At 41.0% G+C, this 27,320-nt stretch overlaps 1 protein-coding gene across 2 annotated transcripts in view; it reads right to left on the bottom strand.

Annotated features, from left to right (window-relative positions):
* The window catches only part of DICER1 (dicer 1, ribonuclease III), a 53,821-nt gene extending 34,011 nt beyond the window's left edge, over positions 1–19,810 (bottom strand). The window contains exons 1-9 of one of the 2 annotated variants that reach the window (XM_083730501.1): positions 19,457–19,810; positions 9,235–9,301; positions 7,955–8,050; positions 5,611–5,803; positions 4,127–4,289; positions 3,466–3,596; positions 2,015–2,149; positions 635–795; positions 179–347 (exon numbers count right to left, since the gene is read on the bottom strand). In XM_083730501.1, coding sequence (XP_083586627.1) covers positions 179–347; positions 635–795; positions 2,015–2,149; positions 3,466–3,596; positions 4,127–4,289; positions 5,611–5,754 — 903 coding nt within the window. In that variant the 5' untranslated portion in view covers positions 5,755–5,803; positions 7,955–8,050; positions 9,235–9,301; positions 19,457–19,810. The remainder of the gene's footprint in view (positions 1–178; positions 348–634; positions 796–2,014; positions 2,150–3,465; positions 3,597–4,126; positions 4,290–5,610; positions 5,804–7,954; positions 8,051–9,234; positions 9,302–19,456) is intronic. The other variant, XM_083730503.1, reaches the window with a different exon arrangement.
* Between the last annotated feature and the right edge of the window lie 7,510 nt (positions 19,811–27,320).

Below are 27,320 nucleotides of genomic sequence, written 5' to 3'. Positions count from 1 at the left end.
TTCTGGAGAAGTAGCTGAAAATGTATGCTACCTTGCCAGACTGATTGTCTGAATAATGAGTACGAATAATTTAAAAATGGCAGTATTTCTGGAAGAAAGCAGTAAATATTTCTATTAAGAGGTTAGACCAAACTGCAGTTAATCAATGCAGAAACAATGATAAATAATGTGCCCATACCTGTTTAGAAATTAAGGTAGAATCTCTCTCTCTACACAGTACAGATATGTTGCAATCATTCAGAAAGTGAAGTGCATCATCCAGCTCCGTTAACAACCTTTCATAGAGCCCACTTTTGTCAGCATATGGTCCACAATCTACCACAATCTCACAAGGCTGAGAAGTATACCTTTAACACAAACAAACAAACTTGTCAGCCACATTTTAAACTGCTGTTTAAATGGCACAATTACAGATTTGGCAATTCTAAAAAGCTATATGGGCTGCACAGCAGAATACAAATTCAACCTGGCCTTACTTTATCGAAATAGGTTTAAAGAATGCCATTGAGTGTTTAGATTTTTATTTAAAACAACAACAGCAGCACACCAAACATGTAGATATCAAGTCACCTCTTCCAATGTAATTTTTTTATGAATGGTATTCAACACAAAATTCAAAAATAACAAAATGTACCTGTCCAAAACCACTAAATCAGTTGCAGTTTCCGCACTACTCTTTAGAATGTTCTCCAATTTCTGAATCTTCTCTTCCAACTCTGCTGGATCACATTTCCCATTTAAAATGGAAGCTGTTAATCCTAAAATTCGGGGGCATGATGGACAACTCTCACAAAGCTGAAAAATAAACCAGAATAACCCGCAAGGTTAAGTTTGCTCTTAATTAGGGTGAGGGGGGATCCAAATCAAGAAAAGGATCCCAGTGGCGAACAGTGGCATTCTGCACCTTCTTTTCCAGCATGACACAAATCCTAGAGGAGCAGAATGAAAGAGAGAAGAGGCTTACTGAACTCCTGCAGGGGGGGATGAAAAAAAAGAGTTCATGCCTCACACACATAAACCTGGTGACCCCAGAACTGGAATTGATCCTTCTAATATTTTGATATTTAAAAGTAACAGGACTTTTGTTTTAAACAACAACTTTTCAAGTTAGTGCAGTAGGGTAACAGTTTTGAAGTCCTAAAGGTCATGTGATCCTAAATAAGAGAAAATTAATGTAGCTTCAATCCCTCAACTGCATGCTTCCAAAGGAGGAAGCCCAAGAACTCTGCAGAATCAGGTGCAAGCCCAGGTTCATTGATTTGTGCAATGTAATGGCTACTTAGTAAGCTCTCCTGATGTTTCTGATTTAACATTTGGCAATGAGAGGTCACCACAAATTTTCTGCCACCTCGTTCACTGGATAGTTTCAAGGAAGCCTGCCAACATTTAAAACAGCATCTAGTGCTCCACTTTTAGACCTCCTTGATGGAACATGTTTAATCAGGCCATTTCCACCTTCATTAGCCTCCCAAAACTTAGAGCAGGCTTCTGACTCTGTTAACCATTACAGTCGGCGGTGTAACAGGCACAACTATCCTTGAACACTGAGGACAAAAATAGTTTATTATTGACCATTCTTTCCTTTCCCAGTCACTTTGCAGCATCTGATGAGCAAAGAAATGCAATCCCTCCACCCCAATCCTTGGCAAGTGGGAGAACTATTTCCTCAAGGGAAAGCAGCTGGCACGAGAATGAGAGAAATACAGAGAAGGAGGCTTGGTGTACAATGAGTGAGCCACAGTGCCCACATGGGGGTAGGAATGCAAGTCAAGGCGACAGGAAAGCACACACTTCAACCAGTGCTGCCTATTATGGTCTGTTCATTTATTCTAGAAGCAAGGGGGAGGTGGATATCCCCAATTTAGAGAGTAATCTGAAGGCCAGTCCAAAAACGGATAAAAATTAATAAATGCCAAGGTAAGTTAAATATTAATGCGTCATATGCAAACTCTTCAGTTTGCCTACTTATTTGTTTTGTCAGTGGTTAAAGCTATATAGACGGGTCACAACCTACCTGCATAATTTCTCGATAGGGGTGATCCTGAATTGCAAGATGGCACTCATCAAAAATAAGAAGATTAATGTTTGACAGGGGTAAATGGTCATTTTTTAAAATATTCAAAGCGACACGACAGGTCATTACCAGAACCTGAAATATGAAGAGATGCAAGAAAAAAACTGAATGTTATTTTATAACATTTTTTAGACAGCATTAATAAAAATTAAGCATTCATTCTTCCCTCTATACAAAATGTAGGTTAAAACAAACAATTGCCCATTCACTTGTACCTGAGACAACATTAAGTGAAGTGCATTTTAATTCTGCCCAAAGGCCACTCAACTGAAATACAATATTCCATTTCCATCTACTCTAAGGACCAAACTAGACTTGTGAGCCTCTCCAGGAGCTTTTCTGGCTAAAGAGTGGGGTATAAATCTTTTGAACATGCTGCTCAGTAGTGACTCCCCATCTGTGGAATGCTCTCCCCAGGAAAACACATCTGGTACTGGTTTTTAGGAGCCATGCTAAACATTTTAATCTACCCAGGTTTTTAGTGGTTAAGTAGTCTCTACTATTGTGCTCATCTTTTAGTGGGCTGGGGTAGTACTGGAATATAGGTATGAAATGCCTACAGATGACCTCCATAGCATTTTATACCCCACCCATCTGGCTGGGTTTCCCTAGCCACTCTGGGCAGCGTCCAACAAAATATTAAAATACAGTGGTCTGTTAAACATTAAAAGATTCCCTAAACAGGGCTGCCTTCAGATGTCTTCTAAAAGTCTGGTAGTTGTTTTTCTCTTTGACATCTGGGGGGAGGGCATTCCACAGGGCAGGTGCCACTACTGAGAAGGCCCTCTGCCTGGTTCCCTGTAACTTGGCTTCTTGCAGCGAGGGGACCGCCAGAAGGCCCTCGGTGATGGACCTCAGTGTCTGGGCAGAACGATGGGGGTGGAGACTTTGCAAATCATCCTAAAAACAATAAAACCTTAAACTATGACACTGGTTTATAATTTGCAGGGGCTTATGGTATATTAAAGCTATGGCTTTCCCAGTAGTGATGTATGGAAGTGAGAGCTAGACCATAAAGAAGGCTGATCATCGAAGAATTGATGCTTTTGAATTATGGTGCTGGAGGAGACTCTTGAGAGTCCCATGGACTGCAAGAAGATCAAACCTATCCATTCTTAAGGAAGTCAGCCCTGAGTGCTCACTGGAAGGACAGATCCTGAAGCTGAGGCCCTAATACTTTGGCCACCTCATGAGAAGAGAAGACTCCCTGGAAAAGACCCTGATGCTGGGAAAGATGAAGGGCACAAGGAGAAGGGGACGACAGAGAACGAGATGGTTGGACAGTGTTCTCGAAGCTACCAGCATAAGTTTGACCAAACTGCGGGAGGCAGTGGAAGAGTCAAACACGACTAAATGACTAAACAACAACATGGTATATTAATTTGCCTTACCTGATACTTAGCAAATTCTTGGTTCCATTTCTCTTTTGTCCATGCTTCAGTTATTTCCAAACTTGAATACTCTCCCACTTTGAGATCTGAATGCGTCCTAACAGTTGACACTTGCTGAGCAACTTGGTTTGCTGTATAGGGAAGAAAAAGTGGAATTTAGGCAGCAAAGCAACTAATTTGAAATGGGATTCCAACTGTGTACATGCAATTATAGGGGTGAATCTATAGCAAGCATTTAGTGTGTGATTGTCATGCTTCATTCTCTCACATTTTACAGGGCATCCATAAAATGCAGTCAACCAATCATTGTCATCTTTATTTTCTCTGTAATTCTTCTATTTTTACCCAACAAAACTTCTTACTTTCAAAAGAAAGTTTTGGCATGGGGGGGTGTTAAACAAGCTTTTAATTAGTGCTAGGTGGCCATGCTTTTTTTTTTTATTAAAGAAACTGGTTAGGACCAGAATTAAAATTCCTGTAGTATAGTGTTAACTGTAGTATAGCACTATAACACCTTAATACAAAATTAACATTATAAAATTATGGTACTACTTAATTTGAAAATGCTATGGTATTGCCCACTAATTTTATGGTACAGTTTGAACACTTATCCAATCCTTATCAATTATGTCCAGTACAAAAATGTGTATTACTTCCTTACCAGAGTTGACCAAGAATACTGTTCTTTTTCCATTTTTGTTAAAATCTCCCCTGATCTGATAAGACAGTTCTTTAATGAGTAGTACTGCAATAAAAGTCTTCCCTGAGCCAGTGTTTAAACAGACTATTGTATTATGATCCAGAGCTGCTTCCAGCAGTTCAACCTGTATTGGCAAATACAAAACATTTTTTTTTAAAAAAAGAATCCTTAAAATTACATGTAGACAGGTTTCAGCTGACTCAATGAAAGACAATCCAAGACACAGATGTCTCTCTGATGTATCAGCCAAAGAAAGTCAATGAACTGCATACCTAAAACATCTAAAAGTCTATCTGACATTTCTCCTTCCACCCTGTGATATACCTTTTGGAATTTTTCTGTGAACGCTTTACACATGGAATAGTTGCAGTACAGCAAACTGTCATGTAAAGTTTTCAACAGGACCTTAAGATCCTTATCCCCTGAAATCCTATTCTAATATAACTTCGTTGCATGGATGAGCTTACAGGAGTAGTTACATAAAGACTTCAGTATGAGCAACAAATGGCTTACCTAAATCAGCTCTAAAATATTTAGTATTCAAACCTTTAAAACAACTGACGTTGTGTGAATTTTTCATAAAAGTTGTAATTTGCCAGAATCACTTTAAAATGCAGAGCAGTGTTCTTGAAACATGCAGTTCTGAAAGTTTTACTGAGCTCTTATTTAGAATGCTTATGTTCCGCTTTATATCCCCATATATCCTCATCATCCCTGACCACTGGTCCTGTAAGCTAGGGATGATGGGAGTTGTAGTCCCAAAACATCTGGAGGGCCGAGTTTGGGGATGCCTGCCTTAGAGGCTCTCAAAGTTGTTTTAAGACTTCCAAAATGAAAATCATACTTAAGTCTGATATCAAAACAGAAACATCATATGATGGCAGGATTATACAAGTGGCATTTCCTGCACTCATCTTTGTTTTTTCTTGGTGTTTCCACATAATTCCTGTCTACTAGGCAGTAGAGACCAGAAGAAGTCCTCTGAGGCAGGGAAGGGGCTGAGCAGTTGGAAACATTCAGCCCATGACAAAGGCAAGACACAGGTGACATATAATAATGATAATAGAAAAGAAAGTAGTTCCATTTATGCAAAGAGGAAGACTGCTTATTGTCACGGATGTTTCCTTACATATTTTCATTCACTCTTATTTATTTAATCTTCATCAAAGTAACAACTTCATGGTAAGACTATGAGCACTTTAATAAAATAATAAAATAAATATTTATTATTGCTGGCGCTATAATAAATTATCTCAGTAAGCCAAAGATGCTAGTGCTGATATCTTCACTGCTTCTAGTGTTAGTGAAGAAGAGAAAAGGGTATATTTTCACGGTGGTTCATTCTAATGGAAATGCATGTGAGTCGGATACCAGCCTCATGGTCAGTCTCTAGGAAGCAGCCAGATTTCATTTTGCTTAACAAATATTAACATTGTCATTAGTACCTGGTATTTTCTTGGTGTGTAAATATTATCATGAATTGCTTCTTGTTGCCATGGAAGTCCAAAAAAAGGACCCATTGGTGAGGAAGCAGGGGTCATGAGTTGTAGTCCTGCCATGCTGAGGAACTGCAAAGCAGGGCTTTTCATTCATTCATCCAGTGTTTCTTTCATTGCATTTTTGTTCCAACACAGCTTACTGTGAGGGGGGAAAGAGCGTTGAAACCAGTTACTAATCATATCTTACAGGATAAAAACTAAAACGTTTACAGTATGACTTTTCCACTCAGGTTTTACGTTTTTAAATATGCCCATGGAATCTTCAAAGACAAACTAAAGGCAATATTCCAGACTTAACGTATGATAAAATTCAGTTGAATACAGGCAGCAATGCTAATAATAATAATAATAATAATAATAATAATAGAATAAAAGGAGTATTTGCACAGTGTTCTCAATGTTCGAAACGAGTCATATAAATCATATCTCACTGCAAGTGCTATGTAAATACTCACAACAGCTATGTAAGTAGTGCAAATGGGCACTAGGTAATGCCTAAAGTGGCTTGCCTAAAGTAACTTAAGGAGTTAGTAGCAAATATAAGATTAAACTGGCAACCTTCCAGATCATTGCTCTTTCACCACTACATTATATGAGCTCTCCATCCTGGATAGATTATGTTAATCACTTAAGGACTAACTCAACTATATTTCATGGACTTTCAACTTGAATTTTGCATACCTACCTCCTTATGGTCTTGTGCAGTACACCAAAGAATATCATATAACGTTTTTAAAAATCCGTAAATAATTGAAAGGTTATTTCCACATGCCACGGTTGGAAAATTGAGACCAAACAAGTAATGGAAAGCACCACAGATATACCCAGCAAACAAGGCAGTACCCACTTTCCCTATAATATTCTCATTCAGTGCAGTTAAATGAAGAGGAACTCAAATGATGAAAATACTTCTAATCCTGAGTTATATCTGTCCTTGCTATTCTCCAAATTAAACTGGAATGTTCTCTCAACCTACAGCACTTAACAACAATTATTCCACTACGTTCTCACCGTAGATTGCTAGGGACGGTGTAGGGGAGAGGCTCCATTTAATTGCACTTTGAAAAGATACTAATGCTATAAGCCAGTGGTTCCCAACTGGTGGTCTGCGGACCTCAGAGGCTCTGCATTACCCACCCAGGAGGTGTGTATTAACATAACAAAAATCACCATAGAGATATCAAACAATCACTAAACAATTGTGAAGTGATTTGAGAACTTATTTTAAAGAGAAATGTCCACAAACAAGTTCAAAATAGGTATTACCTCTAACTGCATTGGTGAAATTGCAGGATAAGCCACATCACCACCTACAACCTTATCCAATCTCTGCCTAGAGTACAAATTCTATGTGAAGGTATTGAGAGAAATAATGCTTGACAGGGGAAGATAGTTTGCAATTGCTTTACCCTATCTGATCCCTTAACCATTGTTAAGATACAGGGCACACACTGGTAAATAGTGATATTAACTTCCAGCTGCCACAAGAATAGAGTTCATGGACTAAGCTCAATATAAAGTCATACATATATTTTGTGCTTTGCATTAGTTCAATTCTCTTTATACCGGTTTTGATTTTATTTTAAGGGGGCATTAACTCCAAACAAGTATGTTGCAAGTACTTAATTATACCAGTTTTCTCTGTACAGAAAAGAAAACCTAGATATTGGAAAAGCTATGAACCAATAAACATAACCACGAAACAGTACTATCACCACTTTAATAATAAGTGGTATATAAAGTTTCAAAACTAAACTCCTCAATTTAACACAATATAGATTGCTTTTTCAGAAACCCAAAAAGTTTTTAGAATTATTAGCAATATACAGCAATTCCAAAAAAAAAATGGGGGCTGTGGGGGCCATTTCAGACGCAGATTTAACCTCTCCAGGAAAATCTGAGCTCAACAGATTGGAGCTTCACAAAGGCGCTGTGAGCTCCAGAAAAAAACCCAAAGGGAAGTTTTGGGTGCTGGGGACCCAGCGGCACCCTGGCATATCTCCCCAAAGGCGAACGATCCCGTAAAAGGGTTTGGAAGCTTGAGGGGATGGAGGTGCGGGTGCGATGGGGGTCTACTCGCTACTGCTGTTGAGCGAAGCCTCTAGTTCCGATGGCAAGCTGAAATGTTTGTGCTGATGGAACGATCAGAAGAGCCCAATGCTGAATTCCTCCCAATAGTCGTAAGAGAAATTGAGCAATGTGATTTGAAGTTTTCTTCCAAAGAAATGCAAGCATTACGTAGACTATTTAAAAAGATAGTGATTTCTGATTGAATTAGATACAGACTTACCATATTAGTTTCTGTGCCCTCTAAGTATATGTTCTCTGAACTGCATTTTGACACCATTATATCTGCTTTGAGGCTAACCACATTGCTGCTCAGCTCCTGCTCAATCAATATTAGAAAATTGTTAGTGAAGAGCTAAAATACTGTTACAATTATTAAGAATAAGATTCCATTCAGGATTTCAGTCAAAACTGGATTTCTATTTGTAGTTTCTATTTAGAACAATTTATGATACTCAGATAACTCATGTACATAAACTGTGTTATTAAATTTGAAATAAAGTGTTATAAAAACAATAAGGGTGGAAAGAAAAGAGATAGTTCAATCCATCTTTGGATGTGCCAGCCCTCCCTGCAACCCAAAATGTCATTTTTTGAGAGGGCCGACAATGATGAGGATGGAAAGACCCAAAGGAACTCCTGTATAAGGAGCCACATATGCAGGAAGGGGAGGAAATAATGCATTAAGTGACCATATTGACCCTAAATAGTTTTTGCTAGATTTGAGAGCTTTAAAGCTAAGTAAAGAAAATTATCAGGGTAAGCCCTGTGTTACACCACAAATCCCTTGTATCTAGAAGCTGGGATAATAGAAGTTCCTGAATGAATATTTCCTCCACCACCCCAATAAAAATGAAAAATATTGTTATTAAAAGGATAAACTCTTCAAGCTTTATTTTATAATGTCAATAAATTGAGTAATACAAAAATGGTGAACATGGCCAATATACAACAATAAACAAGCGTAATAATTCTCCATTAAATAAACACAAATATTAGTTTTAAAAGAGAGTCCTTTTTACATATGAAGCAGCAGGGATGGCTTCTACTCTTTATACAGGTTGAATAAGAACGTGTATATTTATACTAATCAAAATTACTAAAGCAGCAAGGTTCCCAGCCATTGTAGAAGATACATATAATCATTTTCTAAAATGCGGATGCCATTTTTAAATAATTATCCTTGAGAATTTAATAAGATCATCATGCCAAATTACATTTTAAACGTAAAAAAAAAATATCCATACTGGTAAAAATCATCAAGGATTTGGCAACCACAATATAGAGTCAACGTTTTACATTTTATGTACTGAATGAAAGACAATTTCCTACTCCTAATGAACTGTTCGGGGGGGGGATAGTATGCTGATAGCAGGTCATTTTTAAAAGTTAAAACGAAGTCAGAATAAAAGGAAACAATCTTAATGAGAACTTCTACCCCAAGTAGCATTTAAAAGTTAAGGAGACCATAGCATTAAGGAGCACACGTAAGCATTTTTCTACCTTGAATCTTGATATTGAGCTTATCCAGAGTTTCCAAGACTGTAACTTTGTTTCAAACCTAGATATCCTAGAAGGCAATAAAAAGAGCACATTTTCAAAAACACTAATAAAACCCAACCACACCATGTAATACTCTTCATCCTTGCATTTTAATGTTTAGCTCTGGGGAACAGCACATTACCCTTCAAAAGTCCTTTTTGGCCAAGGATGCAGACAGTGAGTGTCTGAAAGATCAGCTTAAGGGCCTGAACATATTTGCTTATTTTCTACTTTACCTGTTAAAATAATTGTTCACTAACATCACTTAGGTTTACAACTGGTTCTACTTCACTTGCTGTCACTATGAAAATGAAATCTTAGGGAAACTTAATATTCACTTTGGAGGAATTCAAAGTTGTGCTAAGGCAATCCTTCTGCCAGACAGAACGATTCCTACTGTCTTCCCCACTTCACGCTATCTGCTGTTCTGGGGTTTCTCCTGACCCACCAAAGCCATTTGGGGGGCACGGGGAGGGGGCCCTGATACGCAAGCCGAGTTCCTTGTGCAGGGATTCCACTGACGGGATTCATTCGTTGAAAACAGCCTTATGCTATAGGGCAGAAGTGACTGGCATCCATTTTATTGCAAATTTCAAACACAACTACCACATTATTTATTATACATACTGAGAAAAATGGCGAAACAGATAAGCATTGCCCATTTGTGTGTCTTCATGTAAAACAAGGCAGTGTATCAACAACCCTTTTCCCATTTCACTATGAGAACAGTACAGAAATCAATCGACACATTGGTTTTAAAAATTAAATGTTAATATGCTTTTCAGTTTAACTGTTCTATTTCCCATGCATTTTAGCCAAGTGAAATCAAATTCTTAACAGCATGCTTCTAGTCTGTGTAGTCCAAAAACAGCCTATTTAGCAAAGAGCAAGACAAAATTCATCCACAGGAGTTGAAAAAGCAGTTCACTATCAGTGAAGAATATTGAGGCTATTATCAACAGCAGCTTTGGGGTGTGGGTATTCAGGTTCACATTGGGAAAGTACCAAAACAAAACATCCAGCCAGAACTGTTAATCTTCCTATCTCAGCTGTAACCCAGATCAAGGGGTGGCATGGAACACCATTACAATTTAGATGGTCCTTCTGCAATGAACATAGCCCCAATTTGTGACAGAAATTCAGTACACAGCATAACACACTATTTTGTGTCAGACTACACCATCTTCTTTCCTCATAAATTTATTATACCCTTCCTGCTAAAGCAGGATGGGGAATCTGTGGCCCTCCAGACGTTGTTTGACTCCAGCTCCCATCATCTCCAGCCACCATGGAAATGACAGTCCAACCATATCTGCAGGACCACAGATTCGCCATCCTGATTAATCCCATGCTGATTGTGTGGGTCAACTGATTATTCCACACTGCAAACCAAGTGAAGATACCAGACCTTGAAAAGTTTGCAGATGGCTGCCCTTGCTAAAACCATGGCGAAACCACAGGAATCTCAGCTGTAGTTTCTGCCCAATGTTTCTGTAATAAATAGGTATGGTTATGCCAATGAACACAAACCTGCTTCCTTTTTCCACAGAACCTCTGCGGTTGCTTTCAATCCTGTAAAATTTCACTGAATTAAAACAGATTTTAGTCTACCCTGGCAAGATAAAAGGTAATGCTGCCTTTCATTACAATCAGAACATTTGTCTGAACAGAAACATTTCATTGGTCTATCCCACCTTGACACTGGTAACTCATCAATTGCCAAAATATTTAAGATTAAGATGGGGGCCATTAGTTTTCCTCAAAAGTGGTGTAAACAGAAGAGTAGAAGTGTAGCTGACAGAAAAATATAAACTGGATACTGCTGCCCTCGGTGCAGCAGGCCCTTTCAGTTCCTAAACTAACATACTGCTAGACAGGCTTCATGCAAAAGACTGAGCCAAGTTCTAGTAGGAAAGTGCAAGCTTACATCATATTACCATGTCGATTGTGTTGGTGCTCTCCTCTGGACAAAAGGCCTGTTGCAGCAGGCAGGCAGGCAGGCAGGCAGGCAGGCAGGCAGGCAGCCAGCCAGCCAGCCAGCCAGCCAGCCAGCCAGCTTCTGTTTGATGGTCAAAGTCATATACCATTTGCCAGGAAGCATAGCCTCACAGAAGCAATACTCCTGGTCCTAAAGCAGTACCACTCACCAGTAAATTTACTTTACAGATAAAGATCCAATGTAAGGAAAAGGAATATCTGCTAAGTACGGAACATGCTGTTTTCCATTTTAGTTCTTTATACCTTGCTCAAGGCAAGGAGAAAGATTGTATGACCACAGTACAAAGCCATGTGTGTCATATAAATGTGTTTTTATTTGTGCAACTGCTACTTTAATCCCAGCATACATGCCCAATAATAATAAGTCCTATGCTCTAAGAATATTGTAAAAGTTAAAGGCTCCATATTGCTTCTTAGTGCTGGTCCTTTAAAATGCAGACACTGAAATTTGGCAACTCCTTAGTTTGAAGTATAATGAAACCTACTTAAATTTTAGAATTTCAAAGCTATCAAAGTTTAACATTAAAAGCTTTTTTAAAAAATGCACCGGATTTTTCAGGATGCAATTACTTTCAAATAATAATGTGAAATATGAGATTTTGAACACAAAAACTATCTAGAAATACCTTTAACACTTTCCTTCAACTGTTAAATCATTCACTTAAGGGGAAAAAAAGGTGATAAACCAAATTGAGACTAATCTTGCAGTCAGATCTGCAGAGTCAGTTTTTTCCATACTTTATAAACTTAGGACTCACTGATATAAGCTTCCTTTTCCATAACAACACTAGAGGCAAATGGTAGAGCTGGGGTCTTTTCAGAGCCTCAACCATTTTTTACTTCATGGGAGTATAGCAGCTGCCTATGTGTGGTTGCCAGACACAAGATTTGCATAAATGTAAATCAAATACTTCTCTTTTCTACACTACTGAGTTGGAGCTGGCAAACTGCCAAACTATTCAAAGGAAATGTGTGTTCAACTCATTAAGGAATGGCTGTGCCACATTTCTCACCAAGAAAGCCCTTTAAACAAGCACTTTCTATGCAGACATCATCAGCCCTAGCTAATTTTCTTAAACATGGGCTTAAATGTCCCAGACCTGTAGCATGGCATGGGTCTTGAAACTTAGGAAGCTACCCCCCCCCCCCCGAACACAGTAGCCCTCCCCTACACCAACTGGAAAGCTCCCAGCCCCAGAACAACCTCCAAGAGATCAAGCTAGTTACAGCTCATGGATGTTTCCTGCTCAAACCAAGAGTCTTGTGCATACAGCTGGAGAGGCTTGTATCAACTGCAATCTGGATGCTGAAGAATTCCCCTGAGTGAACTCACTTGGGCAACTAATGTGAGCAAATCTAGCAACTTCTGGAGGCAAAGGCAACTTATAAATTACCTTCTTGTATAGGGGAAACAATATCCACTTTTGAGGCCTGAAATAACATACATATAGCACATGGGTCACAAGAGTAATTCTCATAAGGCTCCCAATTTTGTAAGGCACTTCAAACGTTTACCCTAAAGGGGCTATAATCATATCTTGTCTGGAGACAAAAGATCTTGTCACCATTCCCCATTCTACTGGTTGTATCAGGACAGCAATGGCGTCTCGGTCATTCATTCCCTGAGATAAAACAGTGAAGTGCTAGAAACTAGGATAGAAACGCCAAAACAGTCTAGTCGCCACTAGGGGGGCAGGTCGGCAACAATTTATTTCTTATTTTGAGAAGCATGAACTCATACACAATTCACATAAGTGACACATTGATAATATCACATTTTTAGAAGAAATTGTTAATACATGTTTAATTTGAAGTTGACAATAAAAATATTACTTCAGTTTTCAAAACACTCTATTGTTAAACTGCTTAACATACTGAGGTTCCAAAGCACATACACTTCAGTAATCCTTGAGTGTCAGCCAAAAATGGCACGCAGATTTGTTGAGGTGTGCAATCGTCTATTCATTTTATTTTGCTACCAAAAAAAGTATGCCACATTTGAAAACTGAGTTCAGCATGCAAGTGCAAAGTTTCCTTAAGAGCATAAGTCATGAAAACTTCTTGCATGAAAGGATGGTCAGTCTACATGTTTCCATATCCAGGAGCCTTGTTTCCATATCCAGGAGATCTATCCAAATGGTTGCCACTGATTTCAGAACTCTGTTCATTTCCTTACGCCAATTTGAAGGAAATGTGCTTTAAAGTTTATTTTCCCACATTTTCTTTCCTACAGAAATTTTGCCAGTGTATTAATTATATAATTTATAAATATAATTTATATATAATTATATACATTTATGTGTGAAGGCAACGTTTGGCATATTTGGTGCCATGCCATTCTGTTGTTAATTTTCAAGGTACAGGGGAAGACTTTTGTTTCAACTGTATCATTTAAAGCAGCCTTTACCAACCTGACTGGGGCTGATGTAATAGTTATAGTCCAGAGCCTAGTTTCAATAAAATGTGTGTTGTTAGGTTCCAGCTGCAATCACATCATTCACTTTATATACCTCTCAAGCACTCCTAGCTGTGCTCTTATAGGCTGTTAGACAATTTCTTTGAATACAGAAAGTTTGTTGTAGCACTTACAATTACTGGATGGAGGTTTATTCCATAGATCAGGTTAGCCTTCCACATTTAAGCAAGATCAGAAAAGGAATGTATTAAACGGCTCTTGCCCTGTAAAGGTTACATGTGACTGAAGAGAGCAAGCTCACTCTCACGGATTTAGTTTAGCTGGGCCCACATACAGCTAAACTATCAGAAACTAAATACAGGATGCAGAATACCAATTTTGCATTGCCATCACCTACTCAAGTAGTTTCAGCTAAGCTTAGAAGCATGTGAATAATACTCCTAATTTGGAAACACTGACTAGCTCTCTGCTTCTCTCCAATATATCTCTTGGGTTCTAGATTGCAACCACCAGAGTTCATGAACTTGTCATGACATTCATTGTTTTGCTTCAGATAAAAGCATCTTCTAAAACCATCACCGTAATTTATTGATCTGTCCACTTTGTGACAGGATCAATCTTGTGGAATTTCTAACTTCCCCTTGAAAGACGAATGGGGAGCCTGTGACCCTCCATATGCTGTTGGACTTTCATCAGTTACAGCCAACATGGCCAATGGTCCAAGATGATGGGGGTGTAGACCAGCAACATATTGAGGGCCACATGTTCCCCATCCCTGCCCTTAAAAAAAAAAGCCTGCTTTGACAGTATGAAGTATGATTACAGTGGTACCTCGGGTTAAGTACTTAATTCGTTCCGGAGGTCTGTTCTTAACCTGAAACTGTTCTTAACCTGAAGCATCACTTTAGCTAATGGGGCCTCCCGCTGCTGCCGCACAATTTCTGTTCTCATCCTGAAGCAAAGTTCTTAACCCGAGGTACTATTTCTGGGTTAGCGGAGTCTGTAACCTGAAACGTATGTAACCTGAAGCGTATGTAACCTGCGGTACCACTGTATTATATAAATGATTACATTTATTATTATATTTATTACTTGCCCTTCACCACCAAGACTCAGTGCAGGCTACAACTAAAATTCAGTATTAAAAACGGTTAAAACTAATCACAGGAATATGGTAATGTTCGCCAAATTACTACTGCTGCCAACACTTCTTGGCTAGGAGCATCAACAATCAGAAAGAATTTTCAATCCCTCTTTCTCTCTTTTTTCCCCTTCTTTTCCTTCTCCTCCTGCGATGAGGCTACATTTTAATATTTTAATGTTCCATTATTTTAATTGTTGTGTTTTATTTTTGTTTTTAAGTTTGTAATCATTCATCTTGTTTTTATTATTGCTTGTAAGCCGCTCTGAGCCCGGCCTTGGCTGGGGAGGGCGGGGTATAAATAAAAAATTATTATTATTATTATCAAGTCTAATATGCCATTCTGAGTCATTACTATTTTTTTAATGATATCCTTTGCAACATGTGCCCAATTCATGTGCCATTCTGAGGCATTACTATTTTTTTAATGATATCCTTTGCAACATGTGCCCGATTCAGCAAGGGACTATATAGACAGAGAAGCAGGTATATGCATGCATATCCTAAGCTGGAAGGGAAACTGCATGCATGGACAGGGAAACTGCTGCACCCCAGAGCTGCAGCAGTAGGAGCCACTCCTACAGAGAAAGGGATGGCCAGCTGAAGTTGCCTCTGGTCAAGAATGGCAGGTGAGGGCAAAGTTTGCACAATTCAGCCTCACCTCACCTCACCAACCTTTCAGATAAAGACATAGGCAGTGGAGAGAATTGAATAATACCTATAAGTTAGAATGCAACCAGAAGGATGATCTATTTTTTGGATGACACATGTGAAAAGGCTGAAGACACATGCCCTCAAAGGAAGTAATACTAAAAATATTAGCATGAAGGCAAGTAGTTCTGGGTTGCATTAGAACTGCTATTTAGATATCAGAATATTGATGATTCTAGTGATGTTGGATATATTGCCCAAAGTATTGTGGAATCCCCTGTGCTACATAAAAATAAGATTTGGATAAGTGATAACTTATCAGCAAGGAAGAAAAACTTGCACAATACCTAGAACAAGAAGATGGTCAGAATTCCTAATGTTAGAAAAGTCTCAAGATTTCAGGTAATTTTCCATAAATATGCACCCCAATCCAGCTAGGGGCTCTCAGGTACATAGGAAGCAGCTCAAAGCACAAAATAATTTATGGGCTCATTCAAAGGAAGGGCAGGATATGAATTTAATAAATAATAGTCGTAATATGGGTCAAGTGTTCTAGCTCTTAGAATATTGAAGCTCTCTGGCATCAGGTATACTTTTTGTTGTAACTGAATTTCTAGTAGATATCCTATTTCATTGTGAGTCGCCTTGAGTTCCTTCCAGAAGAAAAGTAGAATACAGATTTTTAAAATTAAAAAAATGATTTGACTCTCATACCCAAACTTTCTAACTAAGGTACACAGTTAATTAAAGGTGAAAAAATTATACGATCTGAAGAGAAACCAGAGTTCAAAGAAATAGTTAAAAGGACTAATCATTTCTGGTTGTGAAGTCAGCTCAGCAATTATTCTTTTGGCACTCTTAACATTGCAGCAGTGTCATAACTGATCTCTGATGGTTTTAGAGTTTGACTTGTTGAAGAATCAGCTTCCATTTAATATATTTTCAGTAAATGCTAAAAGGCTTATTTCAATTTGGGGAGGATACAATCACACAGTCCTGATAGATAGTTCTGACTGTAGTCCTGACAGCACCTGTCCACCTCCACCAATTCATAGCACTAGCAATTACATCCACTTCTCTGCAGTTTACATTCAAGTACTATGGCTCTTATGGGGTTGCCAGTTCGAGTGACAGGGCATTATATCAGCATAGAAAGTACGGTAGGCTTCTGGATAGTTTCCTCAAAAAGAAGCTTTATAACCTCTTCCAACCTTCACAACTTGCCCTTCAAGGTGTAGAATTGTACAGTGGTACCTCAGGTTAAGTACTTAATTCGTTCCGGAGGTCTGTTCTTAACCTGAAACTGTTCTTATCCTGAAGCACCACTTTAGCTAATGGGGCCTCCTGCTGCCGCCACACTGCCAAAGCACGATTTCTGTTCTCATCCTGAAGCAAAGTTCTTAACCTGAAACACTATTTCTGGGTTAGTGGAGTCTGTAACCTGAAGCGTATGTAACCTGAAGAGGATGTAACCCGAGGTACCACTGTACTCTGAGGGACAAATTACACATACCATCAAGAGTGGTGAACCTGTGGCCCTGTCAGGTTCATTTCCATCAGTTTCACTTGGCATGGTCAATAGTCAAGGATGATGGAAGATGAAATCAAACAACTCTGGAGGATCATCTGTTCCCCATGACTGCTTTACAGAGTTCCCTGCAACTTTTTCCTTTCCTTTGTAACAAACATGGCATTTGAAATTGCCATTAGGAAAAAGAAGGGGATTAAGTAACCCTTTCTCTGCTAGTAATTTTGCCTTCCCAAAATTGCCTCACCAATCAAGCTTCTTTTCCCCATGGGAAAAGAATACAGGGTGGCGGCAGAAGAAATAATGGTACAAAGATTCTTATAAGGCAAAGGGTGAAAAGGCAAAGGTCTTGAAGCAGCAACATGTGTCAGAAACTATAGTTAAGGGGAATCAGAATTGTAGAGTTGGAAGGGACCCTGAGGATCATCTAGTCCAATCCCCTGAGGAATTAATTCCTCTTCCCCAGCACTAGCAATGGGCATTTTTGTTAAAGCTGTGAAATTTCACTTATCCTTTAAGTTCTTTAAAGGTGATAGCTGGTACTGTATATTGAAGTGAATGCATAACATACAATTAGCAGTGAATCAGGATAATACTTGTAGAGTGTTACCAAGGAGCAAAATTGCTTTATTGTTGCTTGGAAGAACAAAGAACCTCATGAAATGTTACTGGATAAACTGTAGGATCACTGTTCCATAGCAAACTATCGAACGCACAGCCCAAATATAAAGAGCATGAAGAGAACTAGCTTCTTCCCATTACTGAGACTGTAATGGACCAAGATTATACAGAATATAAAATACTACCTCTGTATCATGTGATTAGTGTCTCCTTATACTCAGCAGCAGAAAATTTGCTACAATACATCAAGGGAATTCTGCTTTAAAAATCATGCCTTTCAAAAGATTACTCTACCACAGTAAAACATCCAGTTTATTATTTGGTGTTACTTAAAGCTTGATTGATACAGTAAACAAATCCCCACCACCACCTTGCCCTCACTATGAAGTTACAATTCCAATCTTCTCATGGAGCCACGAGGGAAACATTAGAAGCAGCAGTGAATAAAATTCACATCTTTTGCTCAGTTGCAAACAGAGGGATGAGAAGGGAAAATGTATTTATTCCAAGAAAACGGAGTTAATTTAAAGTGTGTGTGTGTAAAAGAACAAACCCTCCTGTTATCCCAACAATGCCAGAGACAGACAGCCAGAACAGACGTGAAGCAGCAGCATGCCCAGGAAAAATCGAGGTTACCAGACATCTCTTATTTATTCTAGCCTCGCTGACATGGATCAATGGCCGTCACTTCAATTCAAACCCCTGTAAGCCCACAGTGTTATCGTAAGACCCCTTATTTCTTGGGACATTGTGTTCTGGTAATCCTAAAGGACAATGGATGAAGTAGGACAAGGAACTGGGAGGAAAAAAGAACATGCCTGCGAAAGCCCATTTCTGCTGCTGCTGCCCTGCTATGGCCCACACAATTGGCTGAGGTGGGAGACAAGGAAGCACATCTAGCTGCTCTCTTAATGCAAAGTGTGGCAGCCTCATGAATTATACCTGTAGGAGCACATGGGCGCTGAACATCCCTCCCCTCCACAGCCTGATCCATACCTCATTTTTTAAAAAATAAAATGGAGAGAGAGAAAAGGAGTCTCACAGACTCCAACAAGACTTGTCTCCACAGGAAGCAAATGCTTTACCGAGCACCACCATTCTTTTTAAAACAATAAAGACACAGGATGTTTTATTTGGCATTACTGCGGGTGTTTAAGACAGAAATGTGCCAGTAGCACGGGTGCTTTCTCGGAACTGCTGGGTGAAACTTACAAGCTGCATCCAACGTTCATCACGCTCAGCGCACATGGCTCACATGGGCCCCGTTAATACCAGTGGATCTACTCTTGAGAAGCAACGCAGCCTTAAGGGGGATGCATTTCAGATTCATGGCCGGGTGGCCGGAGAGGGAAGAGCATTTGATCAAAAAATAAAAAATAAATAGAGAAAACGTTGGAATTCTGAACCCCTCTTCCCCCCTGGGAGTTCGCCAAACTGAAGAAAGCGGGATATCCCCGGGGAGACAAAGAGCAGCGGGAGGAAGCTTGCTGCGTGTGGGGAGGAGGAAATAAAGCGAAATAAAGGCGACACGGCCGCCCACCCCCTTTAGGGAAACGGAAAGGAGGCGGATTAAGCGGAGCGGAGGCCTCGACCGCGCCGCCTGGGCGAGACATAGACACCGGGAGGGAGAAAGCGAGGCTGAGAGGAAGACAAAGGCGCCCTTCCTCCTCCCACCCGGCGGCGGCCCACAGCTCCGCTGAGGGGAGAAAGAAAGGGAAGCCCCCCCCCGGCAAGTGCTGGGCTCCAGGGCAGGCCCGTTGAAGAGCAGCCAAGCGAAGGAGGCGAGCGGGTTGTGAGGGAAGGAGAAGGGCCGGGTGGAGCCTCCTACCTGCCAGGCGGGACCCAGCCTGGAGCTGCCCCGGTTACAGGCGTCGCCTCATTATGCCGCTGCCGCTCCTTCCCCCGCCGCCGCCGCCATTTCGCCGCCGCCGCCTCTTTTAACTGTCAGGCTCCTCCATTCACCTGGGCCCGGTTAGGACAAGCCTCCTCCCCGCCCCTGCCTACGCAAAAGGAGCTCCACCCTCCTCCGCCTATAGGGCCCGACTCTGCGCTGCTGGCGCAGAAGCGTTCTGAGAATCCGGAACTCGCCGCCGCCTTCGCTATACGTAGACCAGCGCACAGGAGAGAGGGAGAAGGATAGAAACCACACTCGCCTCAGTTTGCGCTGATGAAACGGCGGGCGCGATTGGAGAGGAGGGCCGGGTGAGAGGTGAAAGGTGGAGGGGCGGACCAATCGGGTGGCGGGAGGCAGTGTAAACGGGCAGGGGGCGGGGCTTCGCTTGGGCAGAGGCTCGCGTGCGCTGATGGCTGCGGTGCCGGGTTGCGAGAGCGCTGGCTTAATGAGGGGAGCGCAAGGGAAGCCCTGCTGGGAAACCCGCAAGCGGGACCCTGTTGCTTCCAGCAGCAGTTATTGGGAAGCATTGCTGTAGGTTGACTATGTGCTCTGCCCTGAATCTGCCAGCATTCAGCTTGACTTGCGTGGATGTCCCATGAGTTCTAGTCAGCGTTCGAAACTGCCGTTGTTCCAAGGTGCATTTTGCGTAAGATTCTGGATTTGAAACTGCAGACAGGAAAAAAGGGGGAGCTTTTTCTGCTTCCCCACCTACAAATACTCTGAAGACTGAAGAAGAGACCCTCTTAAAAATATTAGTGGGGCGGGCAGGGGAAGGACCAGACCATGTGGGAAATGAACATAACATTTATCTGCAGTTCATTCATTTTCAGCTTTGTATTCTAGTTATATAAAAAAGCACGCATCGACATTCTGTTGTTGCACCCATAACCTAGGTTCACAGCATAAAAATTTAAAAAGCAGCAAAAAACCATAAAAAACAAACAAACCTATAACCCCACCCCAGCCTATTTTTAAAAGGACGCCCTAAATGGAAATACTTCTCCCCCATCCCCACAAGGTACTTTTAAATATTTCTAGTTACAGATAGGTAGCCGTGTTGGTCTGCCATAGTCAAAACAAAAAAAATTCCTTCCAGTAGCACCTTAAAGACCAACTAAGTCAGTTCTTGGTATGAGCTTTCGTGTGCATGCACACTACTTCAGAAGCATGTGTGTATCTGAAGAAGTGCATGCACATGAAAGCTCATACCAAGAACTGACTTAGTTGGTCTTTAAGGTGCTACCACAAGGAATTTTTTTTGTTTTAAATATTTCTTCCAGCCTTTGAGATTGGATGGAGCTAGAAACTCTCCTTCTATCTGGGATGTCCTCTCCCACTTAGCTTGGGAAGCTTGAAAGCCAGACCTTAGTGCGACAGTGCTTTTCATATATGTGATTCCTGCCAAGCAGCATTCAGAGGCATACTGCCTCCAACTGTGGAGGTAGAAAATTGTTATTGTGGCTAATAACTATGAATTTTGGTTGATAAAGGAATTATAACATTTACTCTAGCTTTCTGTTTTTCACTAATGAAGCAGCATAGCTACCTACAATGGGTGTGTGCATTCCATTCTTACAAATGCCCTTCATTATATGAAGGTATGTTGACATGCTTAATAATAATATTTTATTTGTACCCCACCCTCCCTGGCCGGGGGCGGGCTCAGAGCACATAGCTCTGTATACATAAAAACAGGCATCAATTAATTAAAATACATCTTAAAATTAATTCAGACAAATTAAAATCTGGACAAATGGCAGTTATCAGGTTAAGACTGAGAGCACTTAATACTTGCCAGGACCAATTGTTTTCACTGATCATATAAGGACCTGTGAACAGGCTGGGAGGCCTCCTTCATGCTTGTTCTTATACAAAGGAAAAAGGTCAGACTGCACCCTGGCCAAAGGCCTGTTGGAACAGCTCCGTCTTGCAGGCCCTCTAGAAAGATATCAAATCCTGCTGGGCCGTAGTCTCTTGTGGGAGAGCGTTCCACCAGGCTGGGGCCACAGCCGAAAAGGCCCTGGCTCTGGTCAAGGCCAGTCTAATTTCCCTGGGGCCCGGGATCTTCAGTGTGTTATTGTTTGCAGATCTTAAGCATGCTTATTCAAATACAGGTTATTACTGCATACCAGGGGGTTGGACTAGCTGACACTTGGGAGTCACTTCCAATTCTACAATACTAAGAATCCGGATCCCATTATAGTCAATGGGGCAGACCCCCAAGCAAATGCACACAGGACAGTACCCGTATTTTTACCTACTCAGCCCCTAAGGGACCAGTAACCTGATTCTAATTATATTTACTTGCAAAGCAGAGTCTCTTCTCTTCAAAGCCTTATGGTGCAAGCCCCTCTCTGTACAAATTTTAAACTGCAGCCAAACCCACTTAAAAGTGACAGGTCAAGGCAGGAGCTTAATCACTCCTTTCTTTTTTGTCTGAAATTCTACTGTAAAATGGAGTGCCCCTATCTTATGAGCATCAATAATTTCCTAGTATCCTGATTTCCACATATGCCTAATCAGTTGTTAAGTGGGTCAAAGTGATTTTGTTTCAGATTGCGGGCTGTATATGTGGCATGTGGCATCTATCCTTGTAGATTTGTTTTGTTTTTGAAGCTTAAAGCAGAAAAGGAATTTACATAATGAAACAGACCAGAACAGACTCCAGCAAAATAGTCAGCACTGGGGAAACAAAACATAATGATGGAATCAAGAAATTAATAAAAAGATCAAGCACTTGAAAGTGTGTTTTATTTGTGTAGGCTCCGTCCACAATTTAGAACCCCAGCAGAAGTCTGCAGGAAAAATGTTTAGATGTGGGGAAGGGACTCTGTCAGTGGCAACTTAGAAGATACGAGGACTAAAGATCATTTGAGGGGGTTGAAAAGGATTTGACAGCTGCTTCCAACTACCATACTATATACTGTGTAGTTAGCGTTCCCTTCCTTCGGTTCATGAGATGAGTGTCAAGTCTCATCTTCAGCTGTCCTGAGGCCTCTAAAATTCCAGTGTCTCATCCAAGGGAACATAAATGCCTTAGAACTCCAGAGTGTAAAAAAATATTTTAGATTCCATACGCCCATATTTCTGTTAAAAGAGCCACATGTAAACATTAAAATCTCAATTACTCAGCGGCAAGAGTTACTACCTAGTAAAGGAAAGAATGATACTGTTAAATTGTGCATTTATATGTTTCACATTATTTGATATCAACCAGTGGCTTACATAGGAAACAATAAGGGGCTAGCAATGTGCTTGTTGCAGTGGAAAGCTTCTAAGCTAAATTTATTTTCTACTAAAGAGCCATTTGAAGTACATCGTCCAATCTCCTTTAAAAAAACCCATGCAATTTTAAAGGATTATAGTACTATTTAGCATTTATATGATGTTTACAGTGTTCAGAGCACTTCATATACGTTATTGCAGTAATCTTGTTTGGATAAAGGAGAGGTTATAAAAGAGCCAGCTTTCTATATAGACAGACAGAAGAACAAGAATAATCACTTGGGGAAGGGCCATCATAGCTTAATGGCAGATCACATACCTTGCCCACAAAGGGTCTTTGTTTTACTCTCCAGCATCTTCCAGTAGGGCTGAGGAAGACTCCTGCCTGACACCTGAGCCACTGCCAGCCAGTGTAGCAAGGCAGAGGTGGGGAACCTTTGGACCAGAGGATGCTGCATCACTTTCATCAGCTCCAGCCAGCATGGCCAATGGTCAGGGGTGGTGGGAGTTGTAGTCTAGCATATCTGGAGGGTCAAAGGTTCCCCATGCCTGAGATAAGGGCTGGGAGATCTGTGGCCCTCCACTTGTTTTACCTACAACTGCCATCATTCCTGACCACTGGCCATGCTGGCTGGGACTAGAGGGCTTTGAAACTAAACCAGGGACTCAGCCATACAGCTGCAAATGTGTTGTAAAGTGCAATATACAAATGTGACACTAGATAGCAACAGTGAGCTATGTCAAATTCAATGTAGTTTTCAAAACTTTATTTTGAAAAGCATTTTCACAGCATTTTTAATATGTGTGTAGAAGATTCCACCCAGATCTGGAGACCTGCAGTTCCTCACCCTTGGTGTAGACAATGGTGAGCTAGATGAACAAGTGGTCTCACTCGGTATAGGGCAGTTTCCCGCAGTCCTAAGAACGAGGATTGGGTAAAGGCTATGAATAACCACTGTTTCCATGTTGCTAAACAGTGTTGGTTTCATTACATCTCCTTTCCTATCTGAGTAGAATGCTGGTTATTTAAGAATGTGTGTTCTGCAAATCAAAAAGAAGGGACATGTTCTAGGAAAGGGTGTATGTAGTATTACTAGTATTTATTTATTTTATTTATTTATTCAATTTATATACCACCCTTCATTATAAGATCTCAGGACAGTTCATAGAATAAAATACAGCACAAAACAAGTAAATAATTGAAAACAAAACAGCCAAACAATATCCGCCCTTCCCACAGACACATTTAAAAGGCCGTAGAATATTAATCAGCCAAAGGCCTGATTGAAGAGGAGTGTTTTCGCCTGGCACCTAAATATATATATAATGAAGGCGCCAGGAGAGAGCATTCTACAATTGGGGAGCCACTATCGAGATGACCCATTCTCGTGTTGCCACCCTCTGAACCTCACATGGAGGTGGCACACAAATAAGGGCCTCAGATGATGTACAGGACGGTTTATACAGGGAAAGGCCTGCGCATCAACCTACCAAATAGAATTCACCCCACCATGAGGTCAACCTCCTGTTGCTACTGGTTGGTGTGCCGAAGGGACAGGTTGGTCTCAAATTATGGCTGGAGGCTTGTGCTTGCCTTGGTGGGTCAAGTGTAACTCACACTTAATGAGGGGAGATGGGAAAAAGTAACCAGGCTCACAGACCTCAAAGGAAGCTCCTGCTGTCCCACAAGAAACCTGCAGCCTGCCCGCAAGCTGATGCCCTCCACATGCTGTGGGAGTACAACTCCCACCATCCATTGACCATGTTGGATGGGGCTGATGGATGTTCTTCCAATATGGGAACATTGGAAGACTCAAAAGTCCTGAAGCAAATGTGCTCTAATCAGTGCTGCACCAGAAAGGAGCCTCTTGTGTTCCCTACATCTGAGCCACAGATGTACCAACCCTTCTGTTTGCAGATAAGATGCTGGAAGACTTTTATTTATATTTTATTTTTTGCGTTCATCTAGCACTTTGAGCTGTACCAGGTGGGACTGCCAAAGCCATTCTTCGTGCGTTTCCGAAATTACACCCGCTTCTTCAGCGCTGCTCGGGTACTAATCACTAAAGCTGTAAAGTATCTGTGGTTCATTCCAGGGACATCGTTCTGCTCTCCGTGGCTGGAAGAAGAATTATGTCCTGTGAGGAGACCGAAGGAAGGGGAGCAGCTGTTCTGCTGTACGCCGTGGGAGTTGGTCAGAACATGTGAGGCCGTGCGTCTGCTTAGGTCAGGCAAATTTTGAATTCTTCAGTGTATTTTTAAAGTAAAATATAGCAGCAAGGTGGGAAGAGTGGAGGAACTCACACAAACCCCAAGACTAACCCAGGCAAGTGCTTTGCAGGCTACCATCAAAGGAGGTGGTTTATCATGATGTGCAGGAAGTTCAGATAAAGGCCAACGTGGAGGATTTATAGACCCATGATAAAAGACGTGATAGGGAGATAAGGATTCTTTAAGGGTGCTCCTCTATTCCTCCTGCCTCATTGCAGAAGGAAGCGGGTTTGAAGAGGCCCTGGACAGAGACTACTTCCTCCATCCCGGTGCTTTAACCAAGTGAGAGTGGGTGACATCAGCATCACCTGGTTGCTGACTCTGAACTGCCATTTTAATTTTCCGCTATACAGTGGTACCTTGGTTCTCAAACTTAATCCATTCTGGGAAGCTGTTTGACTTCCAAAACTGTTCGAAAACCAAGGCGTGGCTTCCGATTGGCTGCAGGAGCTTCCTGCACTCAAGCAGAAGCAGCAGGTTTCCAAAAAACGTTCGAAAACCAGAACACTTACTTCCGTGTTTTCGGCGTTTGGGAGCCGATTTGTTTGACAACTAAGCTGTTTGAGAACCAAGGTACCACTGTACCGGTTTTTTGCCTTGGGAAGGTTTGATGTGGTAGGCTTTGCCAGAACACAGGGCACGTTTCTCAGCCTGAAAAACAATTTACTTTAGAACAGGTAAATTCATTATTACAGCAGGGATCGTGTTAGAAAACTATAGGGATGGAAAACTTCTGTGCTTCTTACAGAATCTAATATAATACTTTAGGTGCCAAGCAAAAACGTTCCACTTCAACCAGTCCTTTGGCTGATTAACATCCTATACCCTTTTAAATGTGTTGTGGGAGGGAGGGGGTTATTGGTTTGGCTCTTTCTTGTTGTTTTTGTTATGTATTTTGTTTTTATCTTGTGAGCTACCCTGAGATCTATGGATCTACTACTACTACTAAGTGCGGCCTCATTATTTCCCCAGTGGAGGCTTATCACTAGGCTGTGATTTTTCTGGGGATACTCAAGAGTATGCAGACCCCCACCTTCCCCCCATGTTAAAAGTGTGGCACTTATTGTAGAAACTTCATGTCAATCAATCAAACTTCAATCAATCAGTCAAGCAAGCAAGCAAGCAAGCAAGCAAGCAAGCAAGCAAGCACTGAGTAGGCGTCACTAGAACCAGGGGTGGCTGGGGCCTAGACTATTCTCTCTTTCTCTTTTTTTCTCTCTCTCTCCACATACACATATGGGGAGTGGAGTGTTCATTTTTACAGACACTACTCTTCACCCCATCATCACATACATACATAAATTTATTTGTATGCCATCTTTCCATAGTTAAATCCATGCTCAAGGCAACTTACAACATAAAGTGGGGGGGGGGGAATCACATAATTACAAACATAGTAAAAGTAGTCATAAACAATAAATAAAACGTCAAAAGTACACAACCAAATTGAACTATTACCACATAAATCATAATAAGATCTAAAATAAAAATACAAAAAAATAATAATGTCAATAACGGCAACAACAACATTGCCCCCAGCCCAAGAGTCTGTTCAGCAGCCTCAGCTTTTGTAGCTGGAGTCAGTCCTCTCAGGTCAGGTGGGAAAGGCCGGCAAGGCAGGAAGCAGGTTTTCCAGGACACAGCCAAGATCTCAACCACACTCCCTCCCAGCTCACCCAACAGTTGGGGGGAAATTGGAGGTAGGACACCCCCTTTGGCCACACTAAAGGCCTCTGAAGACCGCATGATTACCATCTGTAAACTGGGAATTTTTAATTATGTAAAATGATTGGAGATGTGTGCACTTATATCTCAAACGTGGACGAGAGAAGGCTCTCTCTAAGGTGCAGGCTCTTTGGTTCATTAATTTTAATTGGGCTTGTTCTGGCTTGCAGGCTCAATTTGGCAGTGACGCTGAGTTCTGAGTGTAACGCAGGAACTAGGTGCTGGTTGCTTTTTGTATACCTTGTTCTTGTTGCCCTTCTCATTCTCCTGTCGCTTTTGCAAAAGGTCAGTGCCTCCCACTTTGTAACGTTGGTTTTTACAACGCCAGCCTGAATTTACGGGCCCTAGATGTCCGTTTCAGGAACTCCTTCCCGAAAAAGAAGAGTAAAATCAATTCTAGCATTGAGCTGCATTGAAAAGTCTGTAAAAGATTAAAAGGTCGCAGAACATTAACCAAATACAGCGGGAGCCTTATCCCCTGAAAGAACCTGCTGTGACTCTTGTTAGTGTGGGCTGATTACAGAGGGAAATAAAATCAAAGAAAAGGGCATCTAATGTCTACGAGGAATCAATGACA

This window comes from Podarcis gaigeae, assembly GCF_964106915.1.
Source record: "Podarcis gaigeae genome assembly, chromosome: 1".
Classification (NCBI taxonomy): Eukaryota; Metazoa; Chordata; class Lepidosauria; order Squamata; family Lacertidae; genus Podarcis; species Podarcis gaigeae.
The sequence above is the reverse complement of the archived record's forward strand: the minus strand, read 5'-3'. Positions and strand labels throughout refer to the sequence as shown.